Source organism: Triticum dicoccoides, chromosome 1B, assembly GCF_002162155.2.
Source record: "Triticum dicoccoides isolate Atlit2015 ecotype Zavitan chromosome 1B, WEW_v2.0, whole genome shotgun sequence".
NCBI lineage: Eukaryota > Viridiplantae > Streptophyta > Magnoliopsida > Poales > Poaceae > Triticum > Triticum dicoccoides.
Window position 1 is genome coordinate 237549037 of NC_041381.1, and position 27748 is coordinate 237576784.

Consider the following 27748-nt stretch of genomic DNA (forward strand, 5'->3'; position numbering starts at 1 on the left):
AATCTGGATGCCAACTATCATTTAAAACCGACGGCAACAACGAACATAATATGATGACAACTAACAACACTATATTGTGGCAGCTGACGGCAAAGATAGGTGGCAATTATTTTTCTCCCTCTCTATGAATCACCAAAATCCCTCCTTTTCTTCCCCCCTGATTTTAGTGATTCCTACGCATTCTTATGCATCAACTACTCGCACCAACTCAACCCAGAAGCTTAACTCAACTCTAGGATAGAATATGGCAGATCTGGTGTACTTTGGTGGGCAAATTTGAATACACGCAAATCTGTGGTGTGTTTGTCATGACAGTGTGGATCTAGTCGCCATGTTCGTGGGCAATCTGCAATTTTCACTTTTCTGGATAGAAGAAGGACGAGAAACAGAAAGAGATCGGAGATCGACCTGTTAGCTCCTCGTCGCGGGGTGGGGGGTGGGGAGACGCTAGAGATTTGGTCCGGTTGCCATGGCAACCAGAGAAGAAAACGATGGCGGTAGAGGATCGAGAGGTAGGAGACGACGGCAGCAGGGCGGAATGGGGTTGGAAGGCAGGCCGGGACGACGGACGCATTAGGTCGTGCGGGCAGCGCGCTCGATCGCCGAACGTGTGGGCGGTTGTGCCCCACACCGGACGTGCGGGCTGTGGCTGGATGCGCCCGAACGCCATTGTGCGGGCGGGGTCGTCTCCGTGCCACACAGGACGTACGGCACAACCCCACTAGATGCCACACGTTTAACAGTTATCGGCGTCCTATTTTTTTTTTACAAAATATAGAGCGGCAAAAACAAAATTTTCCCATAATTTTATCACCGTCAATCTACGGGTCTCGACCGCCAACGGCGCACCGTCCGTCCGCAGTAGGTGGACCCTTTCGCACCCGTCCACCCAACTAAGCATCTCCCCTCTCTTTCCCTCGTCCTCTTCCTCCTTCGATCTCCACGGCAAAGGAAAAGAAAATCCCGTATTAATCAATTTACAGGTCGGTCTCTATCTGCTCCCATCTCCTGCTCCTCCTCCGCTTACGATCGCCGCGCACAATTCCTTCCAAGTTTATTTGATTACTTTGATTTTTCTCTATGGAATTCTGAAATCTGAGGCGAGTTTGTGTTAGATTGTGCCTGGGGGCTTGATTAGATTGTTTCGAGATGGCGGCGTGCCGGGGATTCTTCGAGTGCCTGCTCAGGCTGCTCAACTTTTTCCTCACCGTCGCCGGCCTTGCCATGGTCGGCTACGGGATCTACCTGCTCGTGGAGTGGATGAGGATCTCCGGCGGTGGCGAAGGGGCACCGCCGTCTCCGGCCCCGCCGGCTGAGTTGCTTACGTTTGGCCGCCCGATGCTCACGGTCGTGGCCCTTGGAGAAGGAGGCAGTTTCTTCGACAAGCTACCCAAAGCATGGTGAGACGATTGCGTATCCTTGTTTCTTTCTTGTCCCGCAATAGTTTGATGTTCCTGTTTGTGTGACTAGATAATGATTGAGATCGAGAGAAATTGGAAGCTTTGCTTAATAAGAATAACGGCATGCCTAGGATTAGAAGGCCTCTTCATCTGTCCATCCGCAGATTTAGTGATCACCAAATCTGCGATCTCAAACCCTAGCGTGGAATTGGCGGGGGCTCAGAGGATTGATATATTTAGTTTGACTCTGGCATAGGTTCTGTTGGGACGGTTCGAAGTTGCACTTTCAATTTTCCAGATTAGTTTGTGTTACGGGCTGATTTTTGGTGGAACTTGAGTGGGGAACGGAGGAGGTGGTGAGTTCTGGCATGGAAACGGACGGGATATCGCAATGACTTGCGCTCGTGTGCCAGTGGCGATGAAGCTCTGGGCTAAGCTTATTTGGAGAAGAAGATTTCTGTATCATTCCTCAAACGTACACGATACATGATCTTATATACCCAACTAAACTACCTGCTAACACCTGAACTTTTTTTAAGGGAGGCTCGCAGTCACACCTGAATTAGTGTCCAACATGGACATGTTTACCCCTCTATAGTTTCCTTATAAGATTAGTGCTTTCCTAATTGCTGTGCTTCCGCATGATACACTACCCCGATTCCAAAACATGTACGTGATTCCCAGAACTTCAGTTTGCATTGGTTTGGGCATGAACCTGACTTGAGCTGTGGCCCTTGCAGTGACACTGATAGACTTGACCGTGAAAAGAGTCCACAACACTTCCTCTCCAGAAAACAGCTCGTCCTCGAGCTGAAACAAAGGATAGCTGTCATGGAATGCTTGTGCTGTCATCCACAAAGTCTCTTGGTGGACTATCCCTTCCATTGCGCCAGCACCTCCCAAACACTTCTATTCGAACGAGCTTGCAATATTGCTTGTGGAATTGGAAGAACCCGACCATGCAATAATAAGTCCGGTAATGGCACAACAGTCTCAGGAGGCTCACCATGAAATTGTTTTAGCAGGGAGACATGGAAAATGTCATGAATATGAGCGCGAGCAGGAAGCCGCAGACAGTATGCTAGGGTGCCAACCCACTCACACATCTGATATGGCCCAAAGAAACGCGGAAAGAGCTTAGTAGGCATAGCCGTTGTGATGGTGGTTGCTTGTTGATGACGAAGACGTAACCAAACCCATTGCCCAAACACGAACGCAATATCTCAATGCCCATCATACTGTTGTTTCATTGTGGCTTGAGGCTGCAGCAAGTGCTTCTTGATGCTGGCTAAAAATCCATCTCTGCCATTGATGGCCATAGCTGTGTACCGCTTCGCTGCGACTTCTCTGCCGCCCAAGAAGAACCGAAGGACTGAAGCTCTTGTCTGAAATGATACAGCTACTGAAGAAAAACAGAGGAAGGAGGAGCCTGACAATACCCCCCGGAAAAGTTCAGACTTGTCCTCAAGGCTGAAAGTTGGGAAAGATCTTCTGAATAAATGCCGAGTCCTCCCATGTAGCTTCTTCAAGAGGTAGGTTCACCCACTTAACCAGCCATCGGAAACGGGAAATAGAGATATCTCCCTGTTGTCGGGGAATAAGTTTCCTTTCGAGGATAGCTTCAGGTTGCAGTTGGATTCACCCTTGGTCATCCACAAGAGGAAGATGTTTTGTTGGAATGACCTGGTCGCCAATGTGTTGCTTCAGTTGACTCACATGAAAGGTATGGTGTAGTTTACACCCTTCAGGCAGTAGGAGTTGGTAAGCTGTGTTGCCCACCTTTTTGAGAATACGGAATGGTCCATAGTATCTAGCGTGTAACTTCAAGTGTCTGTGTATGCTTAAGGAAGTGTGCCTGTAGGGCTGTATCTTGAGGTATACCATATCTCCTTCCTGGAACACTCTTTCCTTCCTTTTCTTATCCACATAGTGTTTCATCCTCTCTTGGGCTTCTGCAAGTTCTCTTTGATAACTTGGTTGGCCAAGTCCTTGTTAAGTAGAAGGTCCGGGGAGTCCTCACAAAGGAAATCAGGAAGAATTGATTCGCCCACCATGGGGGGAGGAAATCCATATAAACCTTGAAATGGGGTCATTTTCAAGGATGTATGAAAGGTAGTGTTGTACCACCATTCAGCTAGGGCCAGCCAGGTATGCCATTTAGTGGGCTGTTGAAAGGCCATACATCTCAAATAGTTCTCCAAACATTGATTTACTCTCTCTGTTTGCCCATCAGATTGGGGATGATATGATGTACTCATGTGGAGTTTAATGCCCAAGGTTTTGAAAAGTTTCTGCCAAAGATTGCTAGTGAAAATTTTGTCTCTGTCAGTGACAATCACACTTGGAAGACCATGTAGCTTGAAAATCTGGTCAGAGAATTGCCTAGCAACAGATTGGACACTAATGGGGTGCTTCATCGACAGGAAATGTGCATGCTTGGTAAATCTGTACACTACCATCAAGATAAGATTCTTGTTTTCTGACATGGGTAGCCCCTCTACAAAGTCCATACTAATGTGGCACCAAGCGAAGTCAGGTATTGGTAGGCGTTGGAGAAGGCCAGGATAAGGGGTGTGCTCAGACTTGTTGATTTGGCAGATAGGGCAAGCTTTCACATAAGCAATGACATCTTGTTGTATGCCGGTCCAATGGAGTAATAAATGCAGCCTCTCTGGTATGTTGCTCGTTCTCCAGAGTGACCACCCAGTTCAGACTTACGAAATGTTTGTATCAGGTCCTGCCTAAGGGAGGTATTGTTGCCAATGACAATCTTGCTCTTATATCTCAGAATGCCATGTTTGGAAGTGTAGTGTGGGTGTGCCTTCTCATCCACAGCAAGTTCAGCAATGATATTTTTATATTTCTGGTCTTGGCCATAAGACTTAACCACCTCAGTTATCCACATAGGTATAGCAGAGCTTGCACTTAAGGAGTGGATGTAGTATCTGATTCTAGACAGGGCATCCGCAGCTCTATTTTCTCTCCCTTTCTTATACTCGACAGTATAATTGTACCCCAGGAGCTTAACTAGTAGTTTGTGTTGAATTTCTTGTGTGAGCTTTTGATCCTGAATGTATTTGAGGCTCTCTTGGTCAGTTCATATAACTAGTTTAGACCCTGCAAAATAGTATTTCCATTTTCTGAGTGCTTCAATGATTGCCATGATCTCTTTGTCATAAGTACTCATGGCTTGTCCCTTGGGCCCCAAAGACTTGCTCATATAAGCAATGGGTCTCCCTTCTTGCATGAGCGCAACCCCCAAGCCATATCCACTAGCATCGGCCTCCAAGATGAAGGGTTTGGAGAAGTCAGGAAGTGCTAGGACAGGGGCATTTGTCAACTTCTGTTTTATTTCTTGAAAGGCTTGCTCTTGGGCAGGCGACCATTGAAATGAGTCCTTTTTGAGGGCATCGAATAGAGGTCTGCCGACAAGACCATATTCCTGTATGAATCTCCTCTAATAGCCAGCTAGCCCTATGAAACCCCGAAGTTCAGTAACATTCTTGGGAGCAGGCCAGTTAGAAACTGCTGCAATTTTGACAGGGTCAGTGGCCACACCCTCTTTAATGATGTGCCCCAAATACTCCACACTGGTCTGTCCAAAGGTGCACTTGAAGATGTTGACAAACAGCTGGTTTTGTTGCAGGGTTTGGAATACTTCTCTCAGGTGTTGTATGTGTTTTGTGTTCTTCCAGTGTTTCACTATACGCCAAGATGTCATACAAAAAAACAACCACAGATTTCCTTAGGTACTTAGCCAACTGCACATTCATGAGAGATTGAAATGTGGCAGGGGCATTCGTTAAGCCAAAAGGCATAACAATGTACTCGTAGTGCCCCATGTGAGTAGAGAATGCCGTCTTGGCAATATCCTCAGGTTTCATCCTAATCTGATGATAACCACTTTTGAGATCAATCTTAGAGAAATACTTGGCCCTGTGCAGTTCATCAAGTAGGTCTTCAATCACTGGAATTGGGTATTTATTCTTGATGGTCATGGAATTCAAATTTCTGAAATCATTGCATAGTTGCCATGTACCATCCTTCTTCTTAACAAGTATCACTGGGGAGGAGTAAGGGCTGGAACTATGTTGTATGATGTTCCTCCTAAGCATGTTCTTGATCAACCCCTCTAGTGCATCTTTCTGATGGTGGGGTAGTCTGTAGGCTCTCTGGTTAATGACTTTAGCATCAGGGACTAGTGGTATTGCATGGTCACAAAACCTTTGGGGGGGGGGATTTGTTGGTTCCTGGAATAGCTCTTCAAATTCCTTGAGTAAATGTTAGACAGGAGGTGGGCAAACAGGTTTGTGGTCTGTGCTGTCTTCAAGTACTGGTGCCACAAAGATCAGTGACCCACAGTCAGGGTTGTCCACCATTCTGGTGAAATGCAGGGTTTCAGGAGCTGGCTCACTAGATGGTAAAGTTTCATCTTGGAAGATTATGTGTCTTCCCTCTGTACCAGTGATTCTCATGGACATGGTTATGAAATTCATTTCTATGGGGCTGTACTTTTTGAGCCAGTCAGTTCCTAAGATAATGTCATAACCCTAGAGATGCAATATTCTGAAATTGTCAGAAAAAGATTCTCCTTGAATACTGTACGAGCAAGAATTACAAATGAATTTCGTAAACAAGGTTCCTCCATTTGCCACTCGGACTTCTGAGTTTTTTTGTGGGTACAATAGGGACAAAGATTTTATCAACCAGAGCAGGAGTCATGAAGGTTGATGTGCTGCCACTGTCTATTAGGGCTGTAGCAATCTCATTTCCAATTTTCACATTTACAATGAAGGTGTTACTTGTTGCAGCAATTCCCATAAGTGCATGCATAGAAATTTGGAGTTCTTCTCCTTGTTGTGCTTGAAATTCAGCTAAGTCTTCCTCACTTTCAAATATGTATACCACTCCAGGTAGCTCATCGTTTTGTTCTTGTAAGGCCAAGACTTGATTTCTCTGACTTAATTTGCAAATCTGCCTATAACCGGGCACCCATGGTTCTTTGTACCTAAAACAAATTCCTTTTTGCCTTGCTTGTTGTATTAGGGCTTGGTTAGAGGGTAGGGTAGCTTGAGGAGGTGTTGGAGTTTTTGGCAGATCAAAGTTAACTTGCCGTCGGACAGCGAAAGGGGCGAAAGGAGGCTGTTAGCAGCTTGCTCTAGTCTCCTAGCCATCCACATGGCATCTTGAAGGTCTTTAGGTTTGTTGCACTGGAGATGAGCTTGTATGTAATCGGATAAACCAGCAATAAAGCTGTTGGTGTAGTAATCATCAGGGAGACTAGGGTTGTCTCTCATCAAGTTAACCGCCCTCTCAAAGCTTTCAATGTATTGGCCCACTGTTCCTGCTTGTACTAAAGCATGGAATTGCTTGACATTGTCACAAATTGAGCTCTCAGCAAACCTATCCCCAAGGTACCTGCAAAATCTGTGCCCAGGAAGAGTTTGGGCATTGAATCCCGTGCCCCTCCACCACTGAACTACTGTTCCTTTAAGATATGATACAACAAATTCAGTTCTCTGTTCCAGGGGTGTCCTAGGAGTGTCAAAGTACCGTTCAATGGTTTGTATCCAGTGCTCATTGTCTTCCCCTGCGAATTCAGGTATATTCAGCTTGGCAAGTTTTACACTGACAATGCCCCTTCTAGCCTCATGTGGGCTGTTGCTTCTCTATTTTTGGTGTCTGATTCCATTGCCCATTGGTTCCTCATCAGGAATGTGCACAGGAGCTTCAGGTTTTTGATTTTGCACTGCCATGTTCCCTTGATGCCCATAGTAAGGGTGTCTGTAGGGTAACTTAGCAGGTGGCTCTTGTAGTTGGTCAAGAACCACAGTAGTGACCAGACCTGGTGATGTAGGGTAGAACCCTAGATGCCTGATCTTTCACGATTGGAGGGGATCCTACGAACAACACGAAGAACATGAAGGGGAAAGCGAGGGGAAACACAAGAGAAATCACTCAACCAACAAGATCCGGTTACACATATGCTAGATCCTCGAAACACAAAGAGTGATACACGATACAAGGTCAACAAAGGACGATACAAAGGGTCTTCTCCGTGAGGTCTTGAAGGGTCTTCCCGTAAAGGGTCTTGAATCCGCTTGGGGGATCTTCTCTGAAGAGGCGCTCGACTCCGATGGAGAAGTAACCAAGTGGATGAGCAAAGCTCTATCTCAAATATGAGATATCACAATGCTAACCCTAGAAAGAGGGCGAAGGAGGTCTATTTATAGTCTTAGTGGACGAAAGGGTAAGTGGTTTCGGCCCAACACGCGGGCGGTCACACAGGCGTCGGACGTCCGACGGTCACCGGTCGTCCGAAGGCTCGCGAGGGTCCGGGCATCCTGTGCAGGTCGGGCGTCCGATGTTTTGGCTCTGGTCAGGACTTGTCGGTCGTCCGGAGGTCTCCATTCTTTTGATGTTTTGGCTCGGGTGTGGTGGTGCCGGTCGTCCGGTGAGGCTTGGTCGTCCGAGCGCTGGGAGGGTCGTCCGGCTGCTGGAGCGTGCGCCGGCTGGGACTTGGCTGGTGGGTTGGAGCCTCCAGGCGTTGGGCGTCTGGGAGACGTCGGTCGTCCGATGACTGGGAGATTTGAACGGTCCTTCTTCTTGTCCTTGAACTTGGTGTCCTCGCCGTCTTGTCTGTTGGGTGTAGCTGATCCGTGGCTTTCCTCCAAATACTTGATCACACATAGGGTCTCTGCATGAGGTAGTAGCCATGTCTCATAGGTAGAAAGTGAGTTCACCTTATCTTCGATGGGCTTTGCTCGAGCTCTTTTCATTGGTTCAAGTGGTGTCGTGGGAGATGTAGATACGTTCATGGGGATGATCGTGGGATGCTCCGCATCATCTCCCCTCCCTTGGGAAAGATCCGACCGCGGATCGAAAGCTTCATCATCATGGTATGGCGAGAGGTCTTTGACATTGAAGATGTCGCTCACGTTGTACTTGTCGCGTGGGAGGTCGATCTTGTAAGCGCTGTTGTTGTAGCGTGCTAGCACCTTGAAGGGTCCATCGACTCGGGGTAGAAGTTTGGACTTGCGTTCGTTGGGGAAGCGGTCCTTGCGAAGGTGTAGCCACACAAGATCTCCGATGTTGAATATCATGGGTTGCTTGTTGATGTGGAGCTTGGTCGCGAGTCGTTGTACTTGGCGCTCGATGGTGTGCCTTGTATCTTCATGCATCTTCTTGAGGTAGCTTGCACGTGCACTCGCGTCCATGTTGGTGCGCTCTTGTAGTGAAAGAGGCAGAATGTCCAATGGGGACAACGGGTTGAAACCGTAGACGACCTCGAAAGGGGACTTGCTGGTTGTGGAGTGTCTTGCACGGTTGTAGGCGTACTCGGAATAGGTAGACACTCCTCCCACTCCTTGATGTTCCTCTTGATCAACACGAGTAGTAGAGTGGAGAATGTTCGGTTCGTCACCTCCGTTTGGCCGTCAGTTTGATGGTATGCCGAAGAGAATAAGAGCTTGATTCCGAGCTTGGCGCATAGAGTCTTCCAAAAGTAACTCAAGAACTTGACGTCGCGGTCCGAGACAATCGTCTTTGGCACTCCATGGAGGCGCAAGATTTCCCTACAAAAAAAGATTTGCAATATGTGAACCATTGTCTATCTTGTTGCATGGGATAAAATGAGCCATTTTAGAGAATCGGTCCACAACAACAAACACGGAATCCTTTCCATTTTGGGTTCTAGGCAAACCAAGTACAAAGTCCATGCTATTGTCTTCCCAAGGTTGATAAGGAATAGGAAGAGGCATGTAAAGACCATGGGATTGAACTTTTGACGACATGTAGAGTATCGGTTGGTGAAGCGTGAGACCTTGCGGAACATCTTGGGCCAAAAATAATTCTCGGAGAGCATAGCGAATGTCTTGTCGCGTCAAAAGTGTCCCAGGAGTCCGCCTCCATGAGCCTCTTGCAAAATGAGCAAACGAAGAGAAGACTCGGGAATGTAAAGTTTGTTAGCTCTCATAAGATAATCATCCTTGATGTAATATCGTTCCCAAGATGTATGCGTCAAACACTTAGCATATGGAATAGCAAAAGTAGGATCATGCGCATACAAATCTTTGATGTGCTCAAAGCCAATGACATTCAGTTCGAGTTTAGTGACTAGCATGCATATGCGGGAAAGAGCATCCGCCACTACATTTTCCTTACCTTTGATGTACTTGATGACATAAGGAAAAGACTCGATGAATTCACTCCATTTAGCATGACGCTTGTTCAACTTAGTTTGGCCGTTTAAATACTTAAGCGTTTCATGATCGGTATGAATGATAAATTCATGAGGGCAAAGATAATGTTCCCATTCACGCAGAACTCGCACTAAAGCATATAGCTCTTTGTCATAGATGGGGTAATTGAGTTGTGCTCCGGAAAGTTTCTCACTAAAGTATGCGATGGGGCGCTTTTCTTGCGTTAACACACCTCCTATGCCATTACCGCTAGCATCGCAATGAATTTCGAAAGGTTTGTCAAAGATGGGTAATGCAAGCACGGGAGCATGAGTAAGCAGATTCTTAAGCTCATTAAATGCGATATCTTGGGATGGTCCCCAAACAAATAGCGCATTTTTCTTACTCAAAGAATGTAAAGGTGAAGCAATTGTGCTAAAATTCTTCACAAATCGACGATAGAAACCGGCTAAACCAAGAAAACTACGCACTTGTTGCAAGTTGGTTGGTTGGGGCCAAGTTTTAATAGCATTGATCTTAGATTCATCTACATGAACACCCTTAGAAGACACAACAAAACCCAAGAAAACAAGCTTATCGACATCGAAAAGGCATTTGTCCATATTAGCATAAAGACGCTCTTTCCTAAGGGTTTGCAACACGGTTCTAAGATGGGTGACATGATCTTTGAGGGATTTGCTAAAGACAAGAATATCATCAAAATAGACCACAACAAATACACAATATAGGGTCGAAGAACGAAATGCATGACTCGCATGAAAGTACCGGGTGCTTCGAATAAACCCATTGGCATAACAAGCCATTCATATAAGCCAAATTTGGTCTTAAATGCGGTTTTCCATTCATCACCTTCTTGGATGCGTATTTGATAGTAGCCACTTCTAAGATCAATCTTAGAGAAAATGGCGGCTCCGCTAAGCTCATCAAGAATATTATCTAAGCGTGGAATAGGGTAACGATATCTAACGGTGATAGCATTGATGGGACGGCAATCGGAAACCATGCGATAAGTACCGTCTTTCTTTGGAACAAGAATGACCGGAACGACACAAGGGCTCAAGCTTTCATGTACTTCACCGTTGTCGACGAGTTGTTGTACTTGCCGTTGGATCTCCTTAGTTTCCTTGGGGTTGACGCGGTAGGGAGCCTTGTTAGGTACGGGTGCTCCGGGATGAGGTCGATTCGGTGTTCAATGCCTCGTAGTGGAGGTAGACCCGAAGGTAGCTCGTCCGGAAAAACATCTTGGAATTCCTGCAAAAGAGAAGACAACACTAAAGGTAGATTGTGAGAGGTGTTAGTTTTTGGTGCCTCGTCCTCGCACACAAGGACATAGTGCATAACACTTGATGGGTTCTCACACACTTCTCTCATCTCACTTTTGGTGGCAAATAGAACTAAGTTCTTCTTTGGCGCGGAGTGTTGGCCGACTAAAAGGCGACATGTTCAACAGTTAGGTGTGGCGGAGATGCGTATGTTGAGATGGATGTGTGGCCACACGAGGAAGGATCGAGTCCGGAATGATGATATACGAGATAGAGTTGGGGTAGCACCAATTGAGGAGAAGCTTGTCCAACATCGTTTGAGATGGTTTGGGCATATTCAGCGCAGGCCTCCAGAAGCTCCAGTGCATAGCGGACGGCTAAAGCGTGCGGAGAATGTCAAGAGAGGGCCGGGTCGACCGATTTTGACATGGGAGGAGTCCGTTAAGAGAGACCTGAAGGATTGGAGTATCGACAAAGAGCTAGCTATGGACAGGGGTGCGTGGAAGCTTGCTATCCATGTGCCAGAGCCATGAGTTGGTTGCGAGATCTTATGGGTTTCACCTCTAGCCTACCCCAACTTGTTTGGGACTAAAGGCTTTGTTGTTGTTGTATATAACTAAGTTTTTCTTGTCGCTCATCATGGAGGCACTCGATTTTGGCTTGTGGCGCTCACTCTCATTTTGTGGGTCACTCTCTCTCTTTTCTCCATGATGGGTGGCTTGCTTGTCGGCGATCACTTGACTTGGAGACATAGGTCGTAGCACGTACTCCTTTCCTTTCATCTTGAAGCTATAGTGATTGGTACGCTCGTTGTGGATGACGCCGCGGTCGAATTGCCATGGTCGACCAAGGAGGTGGCAAACGGATATCGGGACGACATCACACTCCAAAGTGTCTTCATATGCTTCGATTTGAAGGAAACTTTGACTGCATGCTCAACTTGGATAGTGCCGGAATCGCTTAGCCATTGAACCTTGTGGGGATGTGGGTGCTTCATCTTGACCAATTGTAGCTTGGAGCATAGTTCTTCACTTGCCAAGTTGTGACAACTCCCTCCATCGATGATGACCTTGACGGACCTTCAATTGATGCCGGCCTTGGTGTGGAAGATGTGGCATCTTTGGTCTTCGTCTTGTTGATGTTGAAGAGTCAAGACTTTGGAGGCAACGAGAGCGGGGCTCGAATCCTCATCACAAAAGACTTGATCATCTTCATCTTCGTTCACGCGCCGATGCATGGCCACGTGCTCAAGGGCTTCCATCTCCTCTTCACTCATGGAGTCATAGGTTCCGTCGTCGTTGAGGATCATGGTGCGCTTGTTGGCACACTCAAAGGACTTGTGGCCTCGACCGCCGCATGTGAAACACTTGAAGGAGCTTGTCTTGACGGTCTCATCGGTAGGAGTAGATGATGAAGCGCGGCTTGAAGTTGCTTGTAGTAGGAGGACGACTTGAGGTTGTCGAAGTTTTCTTGTAACTCAACTTGTCGCCGTTGTTTGTGGATGGCTTGGTTGAGGTAGAAGTTGTTGGAGCCGTTGAAGCTTGGTTGTTGGAGAAGTCGTAGCTCTTCGAAGATTACTTGCGTACTTGAAGTCATCTTGCACTTGGCGTTTCGCTTTGGTAGCTTGATGCACGAGCTCAATGAGGTTGGAGTAGGGTTGGAAGTCGGCAATCTTCTTGAGGGGATGATTGATGGGATGATTGAGGCCATTCAAAAAATGGACCATAGTTTGCTCATCATCTTCTGTGACATTGGCTCTTATCATGGCAATCTCCATTTCCTTGTAGTATTCTTCAACGCTCTTTGTTCCTTGCTTGAGGAGTTGGAGTTTCTTCAAGAGATCGCGGTTGTAGTAGGTGGGCACAAAGCGTGCGCACATGACATCTTTCATTTCTTCCCATGTGGTGATTGGTGGTTCACCTTTTGCTTCTCGCCGCTCAAGGACTTGTTCCCACCATATGAGCACATAGTCTTGGAACTCAAGGGATGCCATAGCGATCTTCTTCTCTTCCTCGTAGTTGTGCAAACGAAAGATCTTGTCGACCTTCAATGCCCATGAAAGGTACTCTTCGGGATCATTGCTTCCACGGAACTTGGGCATGGTGAACTTGAGCTTGCCATAGCGTTGCTCTTCATTGTGATTGGGTCGAGGGTGATGATGACGCCCTTGACGTGGAGGATTGTCAACCTCATATTGCTCTTGGCGTGGAGGATTTCCAAAGTCATCTTGTTCTTGATGAAATTGAGGTTGTGGAGGAGCTTGTCGAGCTTGGTGAGGAGCTTGAGGAACTTGATGATGCATTCTTGCTTGGTAGTTTCGCTCTTGAATTTCTTCGCGAAGTGCTTCCTCTTGATTGCGCCTATCTCGGTTGCGGTTGGCAATGGCTCGACTTGAATCTTGAAGGGCACGTTGCGCCTCAAGAGCTTGTGCTTCATGTTGTTGTTGTTGAAGGCGTTGAGCCTCGGCATCTTGTTCGTCTTGGTGTTGGCGCGCTCGCTCTTCCTCTTGGAGACGTTGACGTTGCCTTTTTTGTGCTTGTGCAAGAGGAGCTTGGTTTTGGCGATGACGATGTGCTTGCTCGTCGAATTGCTCTTGTGGATGATTGCCGTGTAGAGGATTGCGAGTTGCTTGACGGTCTTGACGCGCGGCTCGCCGTAGAGTGTTCGATGTCGGTGTACTTGAGCCGGAGAAGGTGTCGTCAGTGTGTCGACTCGAACGGCTCCGTCTTGAGTAGGACGAAGTGGAAGAATGGCGGTTCACCAACAAGGCATGAATCTCGTCCATTCTTGCATCGTTCTCTTGTTTGTGAGCGTCGAGCTTGTTGTCGAAGTAGTCTCTTGTTCGTTGCTCGGAGAGTCGCAAGTCGGTGGCGAGATTGTCGATGCGGTCGCTCATTGCTTGTTGTTCTTGATGCAAAGCTCTTTGTGCACCGAAGAGGTGGCTCTTGGTGACATAGGATGACATGTCGTCGTCTTGCTCGATGAAGAGTGGGTTGGTAGAAGAACTTGGCCTATCCATCATTCCAAGCAAATATGTGAGGGGGAGAAAGAGAAGAACTTATACCAAATGTACCTTGACCGATGTTGAAGATGGATCAATGATCACTCAAATGTGGAACAAGGAAATAGCACAATTGGTACCAATTCTTGTTGGTTCTCACACCTACACAAGTAAAAGCTTATGGTGAAGTTCGGTTAGGATGGTGGCACAAAATTTGTTGCAATTGTTAGTGAGCCTCAATAATGTTGGAAAAGATTCACAAATTTGCAAATGCAACAAGTAGACCAATAGCAAGATATGGTACACGGAAACACACACGCAAATAGGTAAGTAGGGTTGTGCAACCAAGGAATGAGCCAAAATGTGGAATCCACGAAAATGCTCTTGTTGCACAACACTAGAGAGACGCTAGCACGATTGCACAATAGGCAGATACGAAACTTGTGCACAACCTACTAGGCAAAAATGCAATGACTTCTATCCCAAGCATGGTTTTAAATAGCGGATAGCGGGCTGGTAGCGGATTAGGGTCCGTGTAGCGGAATGCACATAGCGGGTGATATTGCGGGCGCTATGTCTGCATAACGGATTTGTAAAAACACTAGATTATTGTGTATATCTCTATATCATTAACAAAAAGTAATGCCATTTAATTTGAGCAGTAGCGGACGCTATTGCGCTAGCGCTATTGTGGACACAATAGCGGATGCTATCTTCGCTATTTGAAACTATGATCCCAAGTATGCTATATGTATGGTATTTTGGTGATATGATCCAAGATGATTGAGTATGACAATCTTAATGTAGTATGATGCTATAGTTCTTGCTTATAAGCTCTTTGCTTATCTTCCCCTTTTGCGTAAAAGCTTGTTTGGCTCTTTCACTTTTGAGCTCTTTTCTCATGCAAAACTTCATGAACCAAGATAGCAATTGTGTATGCGATGACAACTTTGTGAGATAAAAGATGATACCAAGATATGCACCACGATGATATGGTATGTATGCTATGGTAAGTATGATCACTAATGTGCACAAGTCACGTTGCCGGCAATACTCAAAGGCTAGTCTCGATGGGAAAGCAACGCAAAATTGGGCTATGGTGGTTATCAATGCAATGGCAAGGAATGTACCATGAAAGGATACCACGATGCCAAAATGATATGGAGGTTACTGTTCTTGCTTACGGTCGAGGTGTCAAAATTGTGTAGCGGTCGATGTCGATGATGGATATGAGCGGTGGTGTTGTCGTTGTTGAACCGTCCCTAAGTAGCCAAAACACGTTAGGAAATGGAAACCGCCACTCAAAACTCAAAGACCAAAACGTGTCAAAATTTGTCGGAGTTGATAGCGGGTGAGCGATGGTGGTGCTTGCGGAAAGCGGTGGTGGTATGCAAGTGCGTATGCGGAAGTGGCGGTGGAACGGTGGGGGAAACCGAACTGAAAATATTCAGTTTCGTCAGGTATGGTTGGACGACCGATGGAGGTCGCATGACCGATGTTGGTTGGACGACCGATGCTGGTCGGACGTTCGGTGCCTGGGCGATTTCGGGCACGGGATGAACTCGGGAGTTCGAGATGGGGATGGCGAAAAATGGTCAGATATTGCAGATGGAAAAGGTGGAGATGATGGGGGAAAGCTAGATCCACTCGTGGCGAAGCAAATCCAAGGATCAAATCCAACAAAACTTCATCACACCAACAAATCACAAAAAAAAATTGGGGGGCTATTTTTGGCGGGGATTTTTGGATTAGGACGAAAAACAACAAAATCAAGCTAGAAAACAAAGGGTAGGGGCTCCAAATACGTGATCAACGTGGCTCATGGTACCAAGATGATGTAGGGTAGAACCCTAGATGCCGATCTTTCACGATTGGACGGGATCCTACGAAGAACACAAAGGGGAAAATGTGGGAAAACACAAGAGAAATCACTCAACCAACAAGATCCAGTTACACATATGCTAGATCCTCGAAACACAAAGTGATACACGATACAAGGTCAACAAAGGACGATACAAAGGGTCTTCTCCGTGAGGAGGTCTTGAAGGGTCTTCCCATAAAGGGGTATTGAATCCGCTTGGGGATCTTCTCCGAAGAGGCGCTCGACTCCGATGGAGAAGTAACCAAGTGGATGAGCAAAGCTCTATCTCAAATATGAGCTATCACAATGCTAACCCTTGAAAGAGGGCGGAGGAGGTCTATTTATAGTCTTAGTGGACGAAAGGGTAAGTGGCTTCGGCCCAACACATGGGCGGTCACACAGGCGTCGGACGTCCGACGGTCACCGGTCGTCCGAAGGCTCGCGAGGGTCCGGACATCCGGTGCCGGTCGGGCGTCCGATGTTTTGGCTCTGGTCAGGACTTGTCGGTCGTCCGGTCGGTCGGTCGTCTGGAGGTCTCCATTCTTTTGATGTTTTGGCTCGGGTGTGGTGGTGCCGGTCGTCCGGTGAGGCTCGGTCGTCCGAGCGCTGGGAGGCGTCGGTCGTCCGGTCGGCGTCGGTCGTCCGGCTGCTGGAGCGTGCGCTGGCTCGGACTTGGCTGGTGGGTTGGAGCCTCCAGGCGTCGGACGTCCGGGGGACGTCGGTCGTCCGATGACTGGGAGTTTCGAGCGGTCCTTCTTGTCCATTGAACTTGGTGTCCTCGCCGTCTTGTCCGTTGGGTGTAGCTGATCCGTGGCTTTCCTCCAAATACCTGATCACACATAGGGTCTCCGCATGAGGTAGTAGCCATGTCTCATAGGTAGAAAGTGGAGCCTTATCTTCGATAGCCTTTGCTTGAGCTCTTGCCAAGTGGTGTCGTGGGAGATGTAGATACGTCCATGGGGATGATTGTGGGATGCTCCGCATCACCTGGGGGTTTGGGGAGGGTCTGATTGGTGCTACCCTGTCCTGGTGAGACGCCCACATCCCTGGCTGTGTGCAAAACTTCAGGAGTTCCTGGAGGTCCTTCCGCAGCCAGCCGTTTTCCTAGATTTGGTTGTTCGGCAAAGAATCTTTCGAAGCTAGTCTGAATCTTCGGAAAACTGCTTTGTAGGCCAGCAAAGTTTTGGTTAACCGATTGAGAGTATTCCAAAAATTCCTGCTTGTCCGCTATACGATGCCGTTGCACTTGTTGAACGTCGAGCTGCAGTGATTTGAGCTCGAGCAGCCCGGTATCTGACGAACCAGAGTTTTGAGCCATGGTCCAGTAGGAATTACAGCACAAGCAGAGTGCTTGCGTACCTACAGGACTCAATCTGGGTGGGCGAGTAGGGAATTTTACAACCACGTCGTGGCAACCGTACCTACCGACCAGGTCCAGCCGCTGCCAATGCTCGCCGCCGTAGTGCACCAGAACGGCAGGGTGGGTGGAATTTTACTTCTAAAGAAGAGTTCTTCAGTAACCACGCCCATGTCGATCTTGCACTCGAGCTATCTACCGCCGCCAGCGCCACCGGTGTCTCGCCGCCATCGAAACCGGAGTAGGAAGGATTTGGCCGGCGAACCGACTCCCCTTGCCCCGATTCAACCCGCCGCCGAGGTCAGAGGGCTCTAGATACCAATTGTTAGACTAACTCACTGACAAACACGAACAGTAGGAATTTCAGAGGAAGCTCACTTTGATTTCAGAGGAAATTATCTAGGATTCTTACAAGAGAGGAAAGTAGAGGCCAACCACTCCAGTGGCGGCTAGGGTTTACAACCCGGATTACATTGATGCCTCGCTCCGATGGATAGGAGGGCTATATAAAGAGGGAAAGCTTTACTAGAAGTAAAAAGGAACAGCAACGACATGAGCAGAGACAGTCAGTGCGTGCGCCACAGTGTTTGATCGCAACCGCTGGATGGAGATCGCACGACGCGACGTTGATGGCCAAACGGCTCTGTGTACCGCTTCGCTGCGACTTCTCTGCCGCCCAAGAAGAGCCGAAGGACTGAAGCTCTTGTCTGAAATGATACAACTACTGAAGAAAAACAGAGGAAGGAGGAGCCTGACACCATGATCATGATGGCAGGGTGGAGGTACACCACGCGGCTCCTTGAAAACTAAGGCAAACTCCTGTAGCACTACTGAGGGCATAAGATCATCAACCTCACACGCCTGGAGCATTGGAGAATCTGGTGCAGCCGCTACTTCATGCCAAATGACCTTGTGACCTTTGTGCCAAAATGAAGTTCAAACCACAAGATTGTGCTCGGTGAACAAAGCCATTGGACACCGAGTACCACCTCAAAGCCTTCGAGTGGAATAGCATAACACTCGATTGGGAAGTGCTCATTGCCAGCGCCCACGCCCAAGCCTAGTGTACGACAGATGCGAGTGCTAGCAATCCGGTCGCGTTGGCCACAGTAATGTAAAGTCTAGGTCGTGGTTCCAACTGAGTGCCAGGTGGTGCATCCTGGGCAAATGCAGTTATGTGTCAAGCCAGAATCGAATAATGCCATGAGTGGCTCTGTTATGTGGGGAACCACATATTGTCAGAGGCCCCCAGCCTGGTCGCACCACCCCCTGGTCCAGCCCAAAGTGGCTAGGATTCCTGTACTGCTACAAGTAATTATTAAGGTTCAGATGAGCATTAGGTTCAGAGTCCAGATTAGTTAGTGGGTTCAGATTCGAAATAGGTGCAGAGTCCAAATTAGAACTTGTTCGAGAGTACAGATTGTATTCCCTTTGAGTCGGCTTGTCAGCCAAGCTATTCCTGTTATATATGGGGCTTCTCCCATGATCAATAAAGCATCAGAAGAGTATTACTATCTTTTAGGCCTTAGAGTAATTAGAGTTTGTTCCATCTGGTATTAGCGTCATCTAGGATGGTGGACGATGACAAAGAAGACGGTGGCAACATCAACCTCGTGCTCAAGGAGCTAGCGACCTAGCTGAAGGAGATGGTGGTGCAACGGGCCACGGATCAGGTCATCATCGAGGGCCTCGTCCAACGTCTCAACACAACAGCGCCCCAGCGCTCCACCTTCCACCTTGGTCGACCTGCGCGCGGCGTTGTCGGCAGCCAGTGGCTCCTCCGCTGCCTCCTCCACGCCGTCCAGTACCTCCGCCGCCCTCGCCACCACCGCCCCCACCACTATCCCCATCCTCCTGAGCGCATGATTTGATCCATGCTTTCCTCCATCGCCGTCACCGCCCCAATTTTCGGCCTCCCATTTCTTCCCATAACAACCTCTTGTTTACCCTCCGTTCAACCAAGCTTTCCACCACGCATTCTTGCCACCACTTCTCTACCAACAGCCACCCGCCAATCCTTACCAGCCACTTCCTCAAGCACTACAGACCCAGCCCACCTATGCCGCCTCACCATACCTCACGTCAATTGCCCCCTTCGCATACCAGCACCTTGGTTCTGGTTCCGGCTTTGGTGTCCCACACTTTCACAAGCTCGATTTTCCTACTTACGATGGTTCTGTCGATCCGCTTGGCTGGCTTCATCGGTGTGAGCAATTCTTTTGGGGACATCGCACAGAGGAGGCTGACAAGGTGTGGACAACGGCATACCACCTAGTCGGCAATGCTTAGTTTTGGTACCTCCAGTTTGAGTGTGATCATGTCATTCTCTCCTGGCAGCACTTCAAGGAGGCGTGTCACCTTCAGTTTGGGCCATCTGTACGCGCCAACCCCCTGGGCGAATTGCTTGGCTTCCGTTCACCTCTACCGTTGCCGACGACACCAGCAGATTTATGGCGCTGTTGTGCAGGACCATCGAACCATTAAACTCAGTCCAACAACGTTTCTTGTACACAACCGGGTTTCCCGAAGGCCTCAAAGTCGATTTTGAGCTTCAGCAACCGATGGACCTCCCACAGCAGTATCCCTCGCTAAGGCATATGAACAACGCCATCCGTTCCCACCACTCATGCTCCTGGCACGTTCCCGAGGTTCGAAGTCTTGGGCAAGGGGACCGACCTTGCCGCTTGCTACATGTACCATGCCACAAGGCGTTACTGCTGCAACTGCTGCCCCTACATCGGCGGCTCGCACTGCGTGCCGCCTCATGCCTACCGAGATGGCTGAACGCCGCCACCAAGGTCTTTGTTACAACTGCGTTGAGCAGTACGTCCCGATGATCGATGTGCACGCTTGTTCTCCATCGAGCTCGATGATTTTGCTCCTGAGGATGCACCTTTGGAGGAGGACCTAGAGACGCCACACATCTCGCTTCACGCCATCACCGGGCTTTGGAGTATGCGTGTGATTGACACCATACAACTGCGTGTCGTCATCGGCACTCATACCTAAACTGCCTTACTGGACATAGGCTCGACACACAGTTTCATCGACTCAGCTGTGGTCGACGCACTCGGCCTAACTCCAGAGACTTGTCCCGGTCTATGGGTCATGGTGGCCAACGGGGACACACTTGTTAGTGCCGGCCTATGTCGCAGCATCTCCATCAACATGGACGCATGCTTCCACTTGGCGGCTTCGACCTTGTCCTTGGTTGACTGACTCCGTTCCTTCGGACCGATTTTGTGGGATTTTGATCACCACAGCGTGACTGTTGTCCTTGCTGGTTCCCAAGTCACATGGAACGGATTGGTGGTGCCCGTCTTGCCTGCTGTTCGCACGATCACGAGCGAGGACTCTGGCCTCATGGCTGACATGCTCGACGAGTTTGCTGACCTCTTTGCCACTCCGACCATGTTGCCTCTAGGATGCTCTCGCGACCACCGCATTTGGCTTCTACCTAACACCACGCGAGTTGCTGTCCGGCCATACCGCTATGCGCAACTTCAGAAGGATGAGCTCGAGTGCCAGTGCACGGAGATGTTGGTCCGAGGCATCATTCGCCCTAGCGTCTCGGCCTTCTCTTCACCCATCCTCCTTCTCAAGAAATAAGATGGCTCATGGCGCTTTTGTGTCGACTATCGGGTGTTGAACGATCATACTGTGAAGGATAAGTTTTTGATTCTTGTTGTTGACGAGCTAGTGGATGAACTCCGGGGTGCCAGGTTCTTCACCAAACTTGACCTCCGCTCGGGGTATCATTAAGTACGGATGCACCCTGATGATGTTGCTAAGATGGTGTTTCACACACATGATGGCCACTATGAGTTCATTTGGCTTAACCAACGCACCGGCAACCTTCCAGGCTTTGATGAATGACATCTTGCGCCCATCTTTGCGCAAATTTGTCCTTGTTTTCTTTGATGACATCTTAATCTACAAATCATCATGGTCGGAGCACCTGCGCCACCTTCGTGTTGTCTTTCAGGACATGCGGTAGCAGTTCTTCTTCCTCAAGCGCAAAAAGTGTTGCTTTGGTGAGTCCTCCGTGGCCTACCTGGTTCATGTCATTGATGCTGATGGGGTGGCCATGGATAAGGATAAGGTGCGCGCGGTTGCATTGGCCTACGCCTCGTTCGGTCCGGGCGTTGCGCGGCTTCTTGGGGCTGGCCGGCTACTATCGCAAGTTCATCAAGGACTCCGGCATGCTCGCTACTCCTCTCACGCGCCTACTCAGCAAGGAGGGATTTCGGTGGTGCCCAGAGGCAGAGGATGCCTTCCAGGCGCTCAAGCATGCCCTTGGTCAAGACCTGGTGCTCCAGACGCTGGACTTTGACAATCGCTTCATTGTTGAGTGCGACGCCTCTGGGACTGGCTTTGGTGCCGTTCTTCACCAAGGTGCGGGGCCCTTGGCCTTTTTCAGTCGGCCCATTGCTCCACGCCATGCCAAGCTTGCTGCCAATGAGCGGGAACTCATTGGACTGGTTTAGGCTTTGCCGTACGCACCAACCACTATAGCCTGAAGTTTCTCCTCGACCAGTGGCTTTCGACAATCCCTCAACTCCAATGGTGAGCAATTTGTTTGGATTCGACTTCACTGTCGAGTTTCGCCCGGGGCGCCTCAACATCATCGCTGACGCCCTCTCCCGGCGTGATGCCGATGCAACATCTACGCTTTGTGCTCTCTCGCTGCCAATCTTCACCATCTTCGAGGACCTACGGTGTGAGATCGACGCTTCACCCGAGTTGACCTCCCTTCGTGATGGTATTCGCGCTGGTGATCGCGACCACCACTGGAGTTGTGCTGACAACTTGATTCTTCACGTTGCCCACCTCCCCGTCCATACCAATGATTTTGCAATGCTCATGGCGCTCATGAGGGGGTCCAAAAGACGCTTCATCGACTCCGAGCTGATTTCCATGTCCCTGGCGATCGCCAATTGGTTCAGGACTGGGTACATGCTTGTGTAATCTGCCAACACAACAAGACAGAAACACTCCTGCCTGCTGGGTTACTTCAGCCTCTGCCGGTCCCAACGCCCGTGTGGAGTGATATCTCCATGGAATTCATCGAGGCACTGCCAAGGGTGCTGGCAAGTCTGAGATCCTCTCGGTCATTGGCCGTTTCTCCATATATGCACACTTCATTCCATTGTCCCATCCATACACGGCTGCCTCTGTGGCCAAGGCGTTTTTTGAGGGCATTGTGCGCCTCCATGGACTTCCATAGTCTATCACCAGTGACCGAGATCCTGTCTTCACCAGCAATTTTTGGCGTGAATTATTCAACTTGTCCGGCGTTCAGCTTCACATGAGCTTAGCCTTTCACCCCCCGTCTGATGGGCAGACTGAAGTTGTCAACAAAATCATCGCAATGTACCTGCGTTGCCTCATTGGTGATCAGCCACGGCGCTGGGTCGAATGGTTGCCCTGGGCGGAATTCTGCTACAACATGTCCTACCACTCCGCTCTTCGTGCGACTCCATTCGAGGTTGTCTATGGTCAGCCACCGCCACGTCGTCGTTACTATGTTCCCGGCGAGGCCAAGGTGGCAGCTGTGGACACCGCCTTTCAGGATCGCGCCAACTTTGTTCGTGAGGTTGGTGAGCATCTCCATCAAGCGCAGCAGCGGGCAAAGCATTATAATGATGACAAGCATCGGGAGCTGGCATTGGCATCGGTGATTGGGTGTGGCTTCGCCTTCACCATCATGCGGCAGCATCGTTACCAGGTCACAAGCATGGCAAGTTGTCTCCTCTCTTCTATGGGCCTTTCCAAGTCACTGAAGTCATTGGTTCTGTTGCATATAAACTCGCGCTGCCTGCTCGTATTCGGCTCCATGATGTATTCCATGTCAGTCTCCTTAAAACATTTCATTGAGGATGGCCATGTGCTGCCTGCACCAACCAAGATTCTTCGATCCAGCATTCGACGCGGCGTGAAGCATGTTCTTGTGCAGTGGGTTGGCGCTTTTGAAGATGATGCATCATGGGAGCCGCTGGATGAGTTCATTGCTCGTTTTCCCACGTTTCAGCTCGAGGACGAGCTGTTTGTGGAGGGAGGGAGAGATGTTATGTGGGGAACCACATATGGTCAGAGGGCCCAAGCCCTGGTCGCACCACCCACTGGTCCAGCCCAAAGTGGTTAGGATTCCTGTACTGTTACAAGTAATTATTGAGGTTCAGAGTCCAGATTAGTTAGTAGGTCCAGATTCAAAATAGGTGCAGAGTCCAGATTAGAGCTTGTTCGAGAGTCCAGATTGTATTCCCTTTGAGTCGGCTTGTCAGCCAAGCTATTCCTGTTATATATGGGGCTTCTCCCACGATCAATAAAGCATCAGAATTCAGAGTATTACTATCTTTTTGGCCTTAGAGTAATTAGAGTTTGTTCCAGGCTCGCTGTTGACAAGCACCCTGAGCTGCATTGTCTTTCTGGTCCGGAACCCAGTCGGGGCATGCAGGGAAATTTGGACGTCATCCATGGTCATCCCCTGTCACATCGTCTTCATCAAGCTCGATCCAGTACATCCCCTTTAGTGTGCACTTGTGGTTGTGATGGAACTTCTCCGGGCAATTGAAGCATTGTCCTTGGGCTTTCCGATCAGCCATCTCCTCCGGTGTAAGACGGTGGAACCGGGAGGCTGGATTTGCCACGGCAGCCACGACCGCCGGAGCAGTTGCCGTGCGGCCAGGTATGCTCATGCTTGCTTTATGCCGGGGCCCTGCGCTCAGTGCAATACTGACTGGTGAGCAGGTGGGTGCTGGTACAGAATATGATATAAAGTTTGTGCAGACTAGTTGCCTGAGGAGTCACAACAGGCTTGGAATGAGGCTCATCCCACAGGGGTTGTTCATATGCCCTTGCAAAGCTCATAGCAGTCTGAAGGTTTGATGGATTTTAAGGCTCTACATCTGTACGCAATGGCTTTAAGAGTCCTGCTGTCAATATGCCAACTTGCTGACGAAACAATCTCTCACAGCAACAGATGAACAACATGAATTGTAGACAATATTCATCCATGTGCCTATATGCTTGGAGCTGGGTGAGTTCTCGGAGTGCGTTCCTCAAAGCACACCTTTTCCACCTTCCTCAAAAGGGGAGGAGAAACGATACATGACCTTATATACCCAACTAGACTACCGACTCACAGTTGAATTAGTGTCCAACATGTACATGTTTACCCCCTCTAGTTTCCTTACAAGATTAGTACTTCCCTAATAGCTGTGCTTCCGCCTGGCACACTAACTATGATTCGAAAACATGTATGTGACTCCCAGAACTTTTGCTGCTCCTAAGCTTGGACTTCAGTCCGCATTGGCTAGGGCCTGAACCTGACTAGAGCCGCGGCCCTTGAGGCGGCGCTGATAGACCTGACACAGAAAATAATCCACAACAGTTTGTCGATCATTTGTTTATTCTACCAAAGATTAAGTTCTACCTTGAAAGTGAATGATTGCATTCAGTAAAGAATTTCTGATTTCCTGGCAGGTTCATCTATTTGTTCATTGGTGTTGGTGCTGTTATCTTCATCGTTTCTCTATTTGGCTGCATTGGAGCAGGGACAAGGAATACGTGTTGCTTGTGTTGTGTATCCTGATAGTTGGTCTTCCATTTTATCAGTACTCACGTTTTTTATAGACGACCACTGAATGTACAAATAAAGGAAGAAAACAGTTATTAAAATCATCGGTAATTCCAAATATGGCATGCGTTAGATACATAACATGCAGTGCAAAAATGACACACTTTTGATCCAGCTGTGATGCAAGTGAAAAGGCATACACCATACTATGTTCTATTATATGAACATGAGTCATTCTAGAATCCATGCCGGCCAAGTATTTGGCCTGGAATATACAAATGTACATTTAAATTACTGACATGCAGTTGGTATTTTACGGGATTGATCCCAAAATGATATTTGCATAACATATAACTATTGTGATATAAAAATGTAGTTAAAAAAACCGTTGTCAAAGTGCTACCCTGTAAATTGTCAATATGTAAATGACTTAAAGCTGTATTCAGAGGCATAAAATGTAAAAGGTAGATAATGAGCAGGATTTAGCTGTTTCTGAGATCTGAATAATGTTTAGTGATTCCATTCAATAATGCATAAATTTGTTTCCTTTGAATGTTAAGTGATTCCATTCAATAATCCACAATTTGTTTCCTTTGATCTTTAGTGATTCCATTCAATAATCCATAAATTTGTTTCCTTTGATGTTTAGTGATTCCATTCAATAATCCATAATTTTGTTTCCTTTGACGTTATAAGTATTCTTTCTTGGTCATATTATTAATCCTTGCTGAGGCTGGAGGTGCTGCATTCATATTCTTTGACCATAGCTGGAAAGATGTGAGGCTTCTGTTTGGTGCTAATTTGGAAACTATGTTATAGTCTCATCCTTTTATTTAATCACTGTAAGTACTTCTTTGTAACTTCCTTTTCAGGTAATTCCAGTGGATAAGACACAAAACTTTGATGCCATGTATAACTTTCTGAATGAAAACTGGAAGATTGCAAGATGGGTTGCTCTTGGTGTTGTTGTTTTTGAGGTAGGAGCAAACTCAAGTCTATTCTTGTTGTTCCTTTTTTTGGATAGCACTGGGCCTTCCTAAACACTAATAGTTTATTAATCATGTTCCGAGTGTGTAGTTGTTACCGGCTTAAGGTTCATTCTTTTCATCTCACATATTTCATTCTACTGTGTCCTTGTCTTTGATCTGCTTGTTGTGAATAAGTTTAGTTTCGACGTACCCTGCGGTACTGGTGAGCGGGAAAACAGAAATTGGTGACGATTTTTAGTCGTGGACAGTCAGTTGCAGTGTGTACTCTTTTAGCTATAGTTGGTCTAGTGCAGGTAGACTAATGTTTACCAGTATGCAGGTATTGCTTTTCTTGTTAGCTCTTGCTGTCAGGGCAATGAACAAACCTGCCGAGTATGACAGTGATGATGAAATCATTGGAACTGTTCGAAGCACTAGCATCCGTCAGCCTCTTATCCATTCCCAGAATGCTCCGGCTACTGGTGTTCCCGTCCCAACACTTGATCAACGTGCGAGCAGAAATGATGCATGGAGCCAAAGGATGCGAGAGAAGGTACATACATCATAGATCGGTTTCAACATCATTGATCATTCTCATACATGTTTTGAACTCATTGATCGTACTTGTTATTATTTTTCATTACAAAACAACATGTAATTATTCTACCTGATGCAGTATGGTCTGGACACAAGCCAATTTACTTACAACCCATCAGATGCAACCAGATATCAGCAAAATGGGGCACCTCCAGCTGAAGAAAGGAGCCGTTGCATCGTAATGTGAAAATCCTTCACGACGTCATCCAAATTGATGGTTCTTGAACAGGCCATCTCAGCTTGCACAGTTTGGCTATACCGTGTTGTTCAGAGTGGTGTATGAATAGAGGTCCTTTTACCTTAATGCTCATCTTATCTGCTGTCTTCTGAACAACTCCATGCACCTGTAATTTTTGTGTGAACGAGTATTGGCCGTTGATATCTCATTATATTTCATGTTTTCCTCGGATTCCTTTTGTTGGCATTCCATTTTTGCCCTGTTTACCCTTTCAACTTGTATCATGAACTAGAGTAGATGGTGAACTCCGCTTCGCAGATTGGTCAATGTGTGCTTGATGCGGTTGGTGTTTAATTTGTTTATGGGTGAGAGAGTGTGCCTGGTGGAGTATGTATGTTGACAATTGAGATCCGTGATGGCAAATTGTCACTCCATCGTCAATTGTTATCTAATCTGTTAATACAATACAATTAAAAGACATATTTTTTATTGGCGGGTAAGACCACAATGTCGGCATGTTAGGTTAGAGGGTTAGTACATCTCTTGGGTTAGAGGTTAGGATAACATAACTTAACGTCTGCGGACATGTCTATGTCACGTGTTGGCAGACATCCGACCGGGCGCTCGTAATTCAACCGAGATCACCAAATGTCCGCCTCTTCCCTTTTTCATACTTCTAAGAGCAACTCCAACGGGGCGACCTATTTCGTCCGCCTGCGTTCGTTTGGATCGGCGCGGATAGAAAAGGCGGCCCAACGCGCCGACCCAAACGGATGCGAGCCCGTTTTTCGTCCGCGGGCGATCCATTCTCGGCCCATTTTTGAGCCTGATTTGCGTTGGCGCGGACACGCGACGGACGCGCGCGCGGTCGCCTACTCCTGTCCCCGGGTCCGTTGGTCTGTGGCACATTGACCTCTCCCCCCTGGCCAACAAGCAACCCTCGTCCCCCGCCTTCTCCGTCATCGATGCCGTCGCCCATTTTTTGCGGCGACTCTTCCAGCTGCCGCCGCCTCCACATCCGCCCAGCAACGCTGCCCCTGTCCCCAGTCGCCAGCCGCCGCCGGGGAGCAAACTAGTTCCCGCCGCTGCTTCCCCCATCGCACGGCCGCCCGTGACCAAGAAGACGCCTCGCCGCCCCCGCCACATACGACCGGCACGCTCGTCGGACGCCGTCACACTCGCCGGACGCCGGCCGGGCAGCTAGGTGGTCTGTGGGCGCCGCGTCTCCCCTCGCCGGTCGTCTCCTTCTTCGACGCCCGCAAGCTGTTCGACAATTTGCCAAGGTACGAAAATGGACTCCGCCGACGAGTTCTTTTTCCACAATTTCATTTGCGACTCCGACGA

The 27748-nt window shown here is 48.3% G+C and overlaps 1 protein-coding gene across 2 annotated transcripts; it reads left to right on the forward strand.

The window, feature by feature from the left end:
• The first annotated feature begins 837 nt into the window (after nt 1-837).
• LOC119329893 (tobamovirus multiplication protein 2A-like) lies at nt 838-26670 on the forward strand. 2 transcript variants are annotated; one of them, XM_037602995.1, is made up of 7 exons: nt 838-983; nt 1116-1400; nt 24568-24667; nt 25358-25438; nt 25534-25638; nt 25970-26182; nt 26306-26670. In XM_037602995.1, exons 2-7 carry the CDS (start codon nt 1150-1152, stop codon nt 26411-26413), a joined length of 858 nt encoding a protein of 285 aa, XP_037458892.1. In that variant the 5' UTR covers nt 838-983; nt 1116-1149; the 3' UTR covers nt 26414-26670. The 2 variants fall into 2 exon arrangements, with proteins under 2 accessions (XP_037458892.1, XP_037458897.1); XM_037603000.1 differs by lacking the exon at nt 838-983 and having other exon boundaries at nt 990-1400.
• Nucleotides 26671-27748: the final 1078 nt, after the last annotated feature.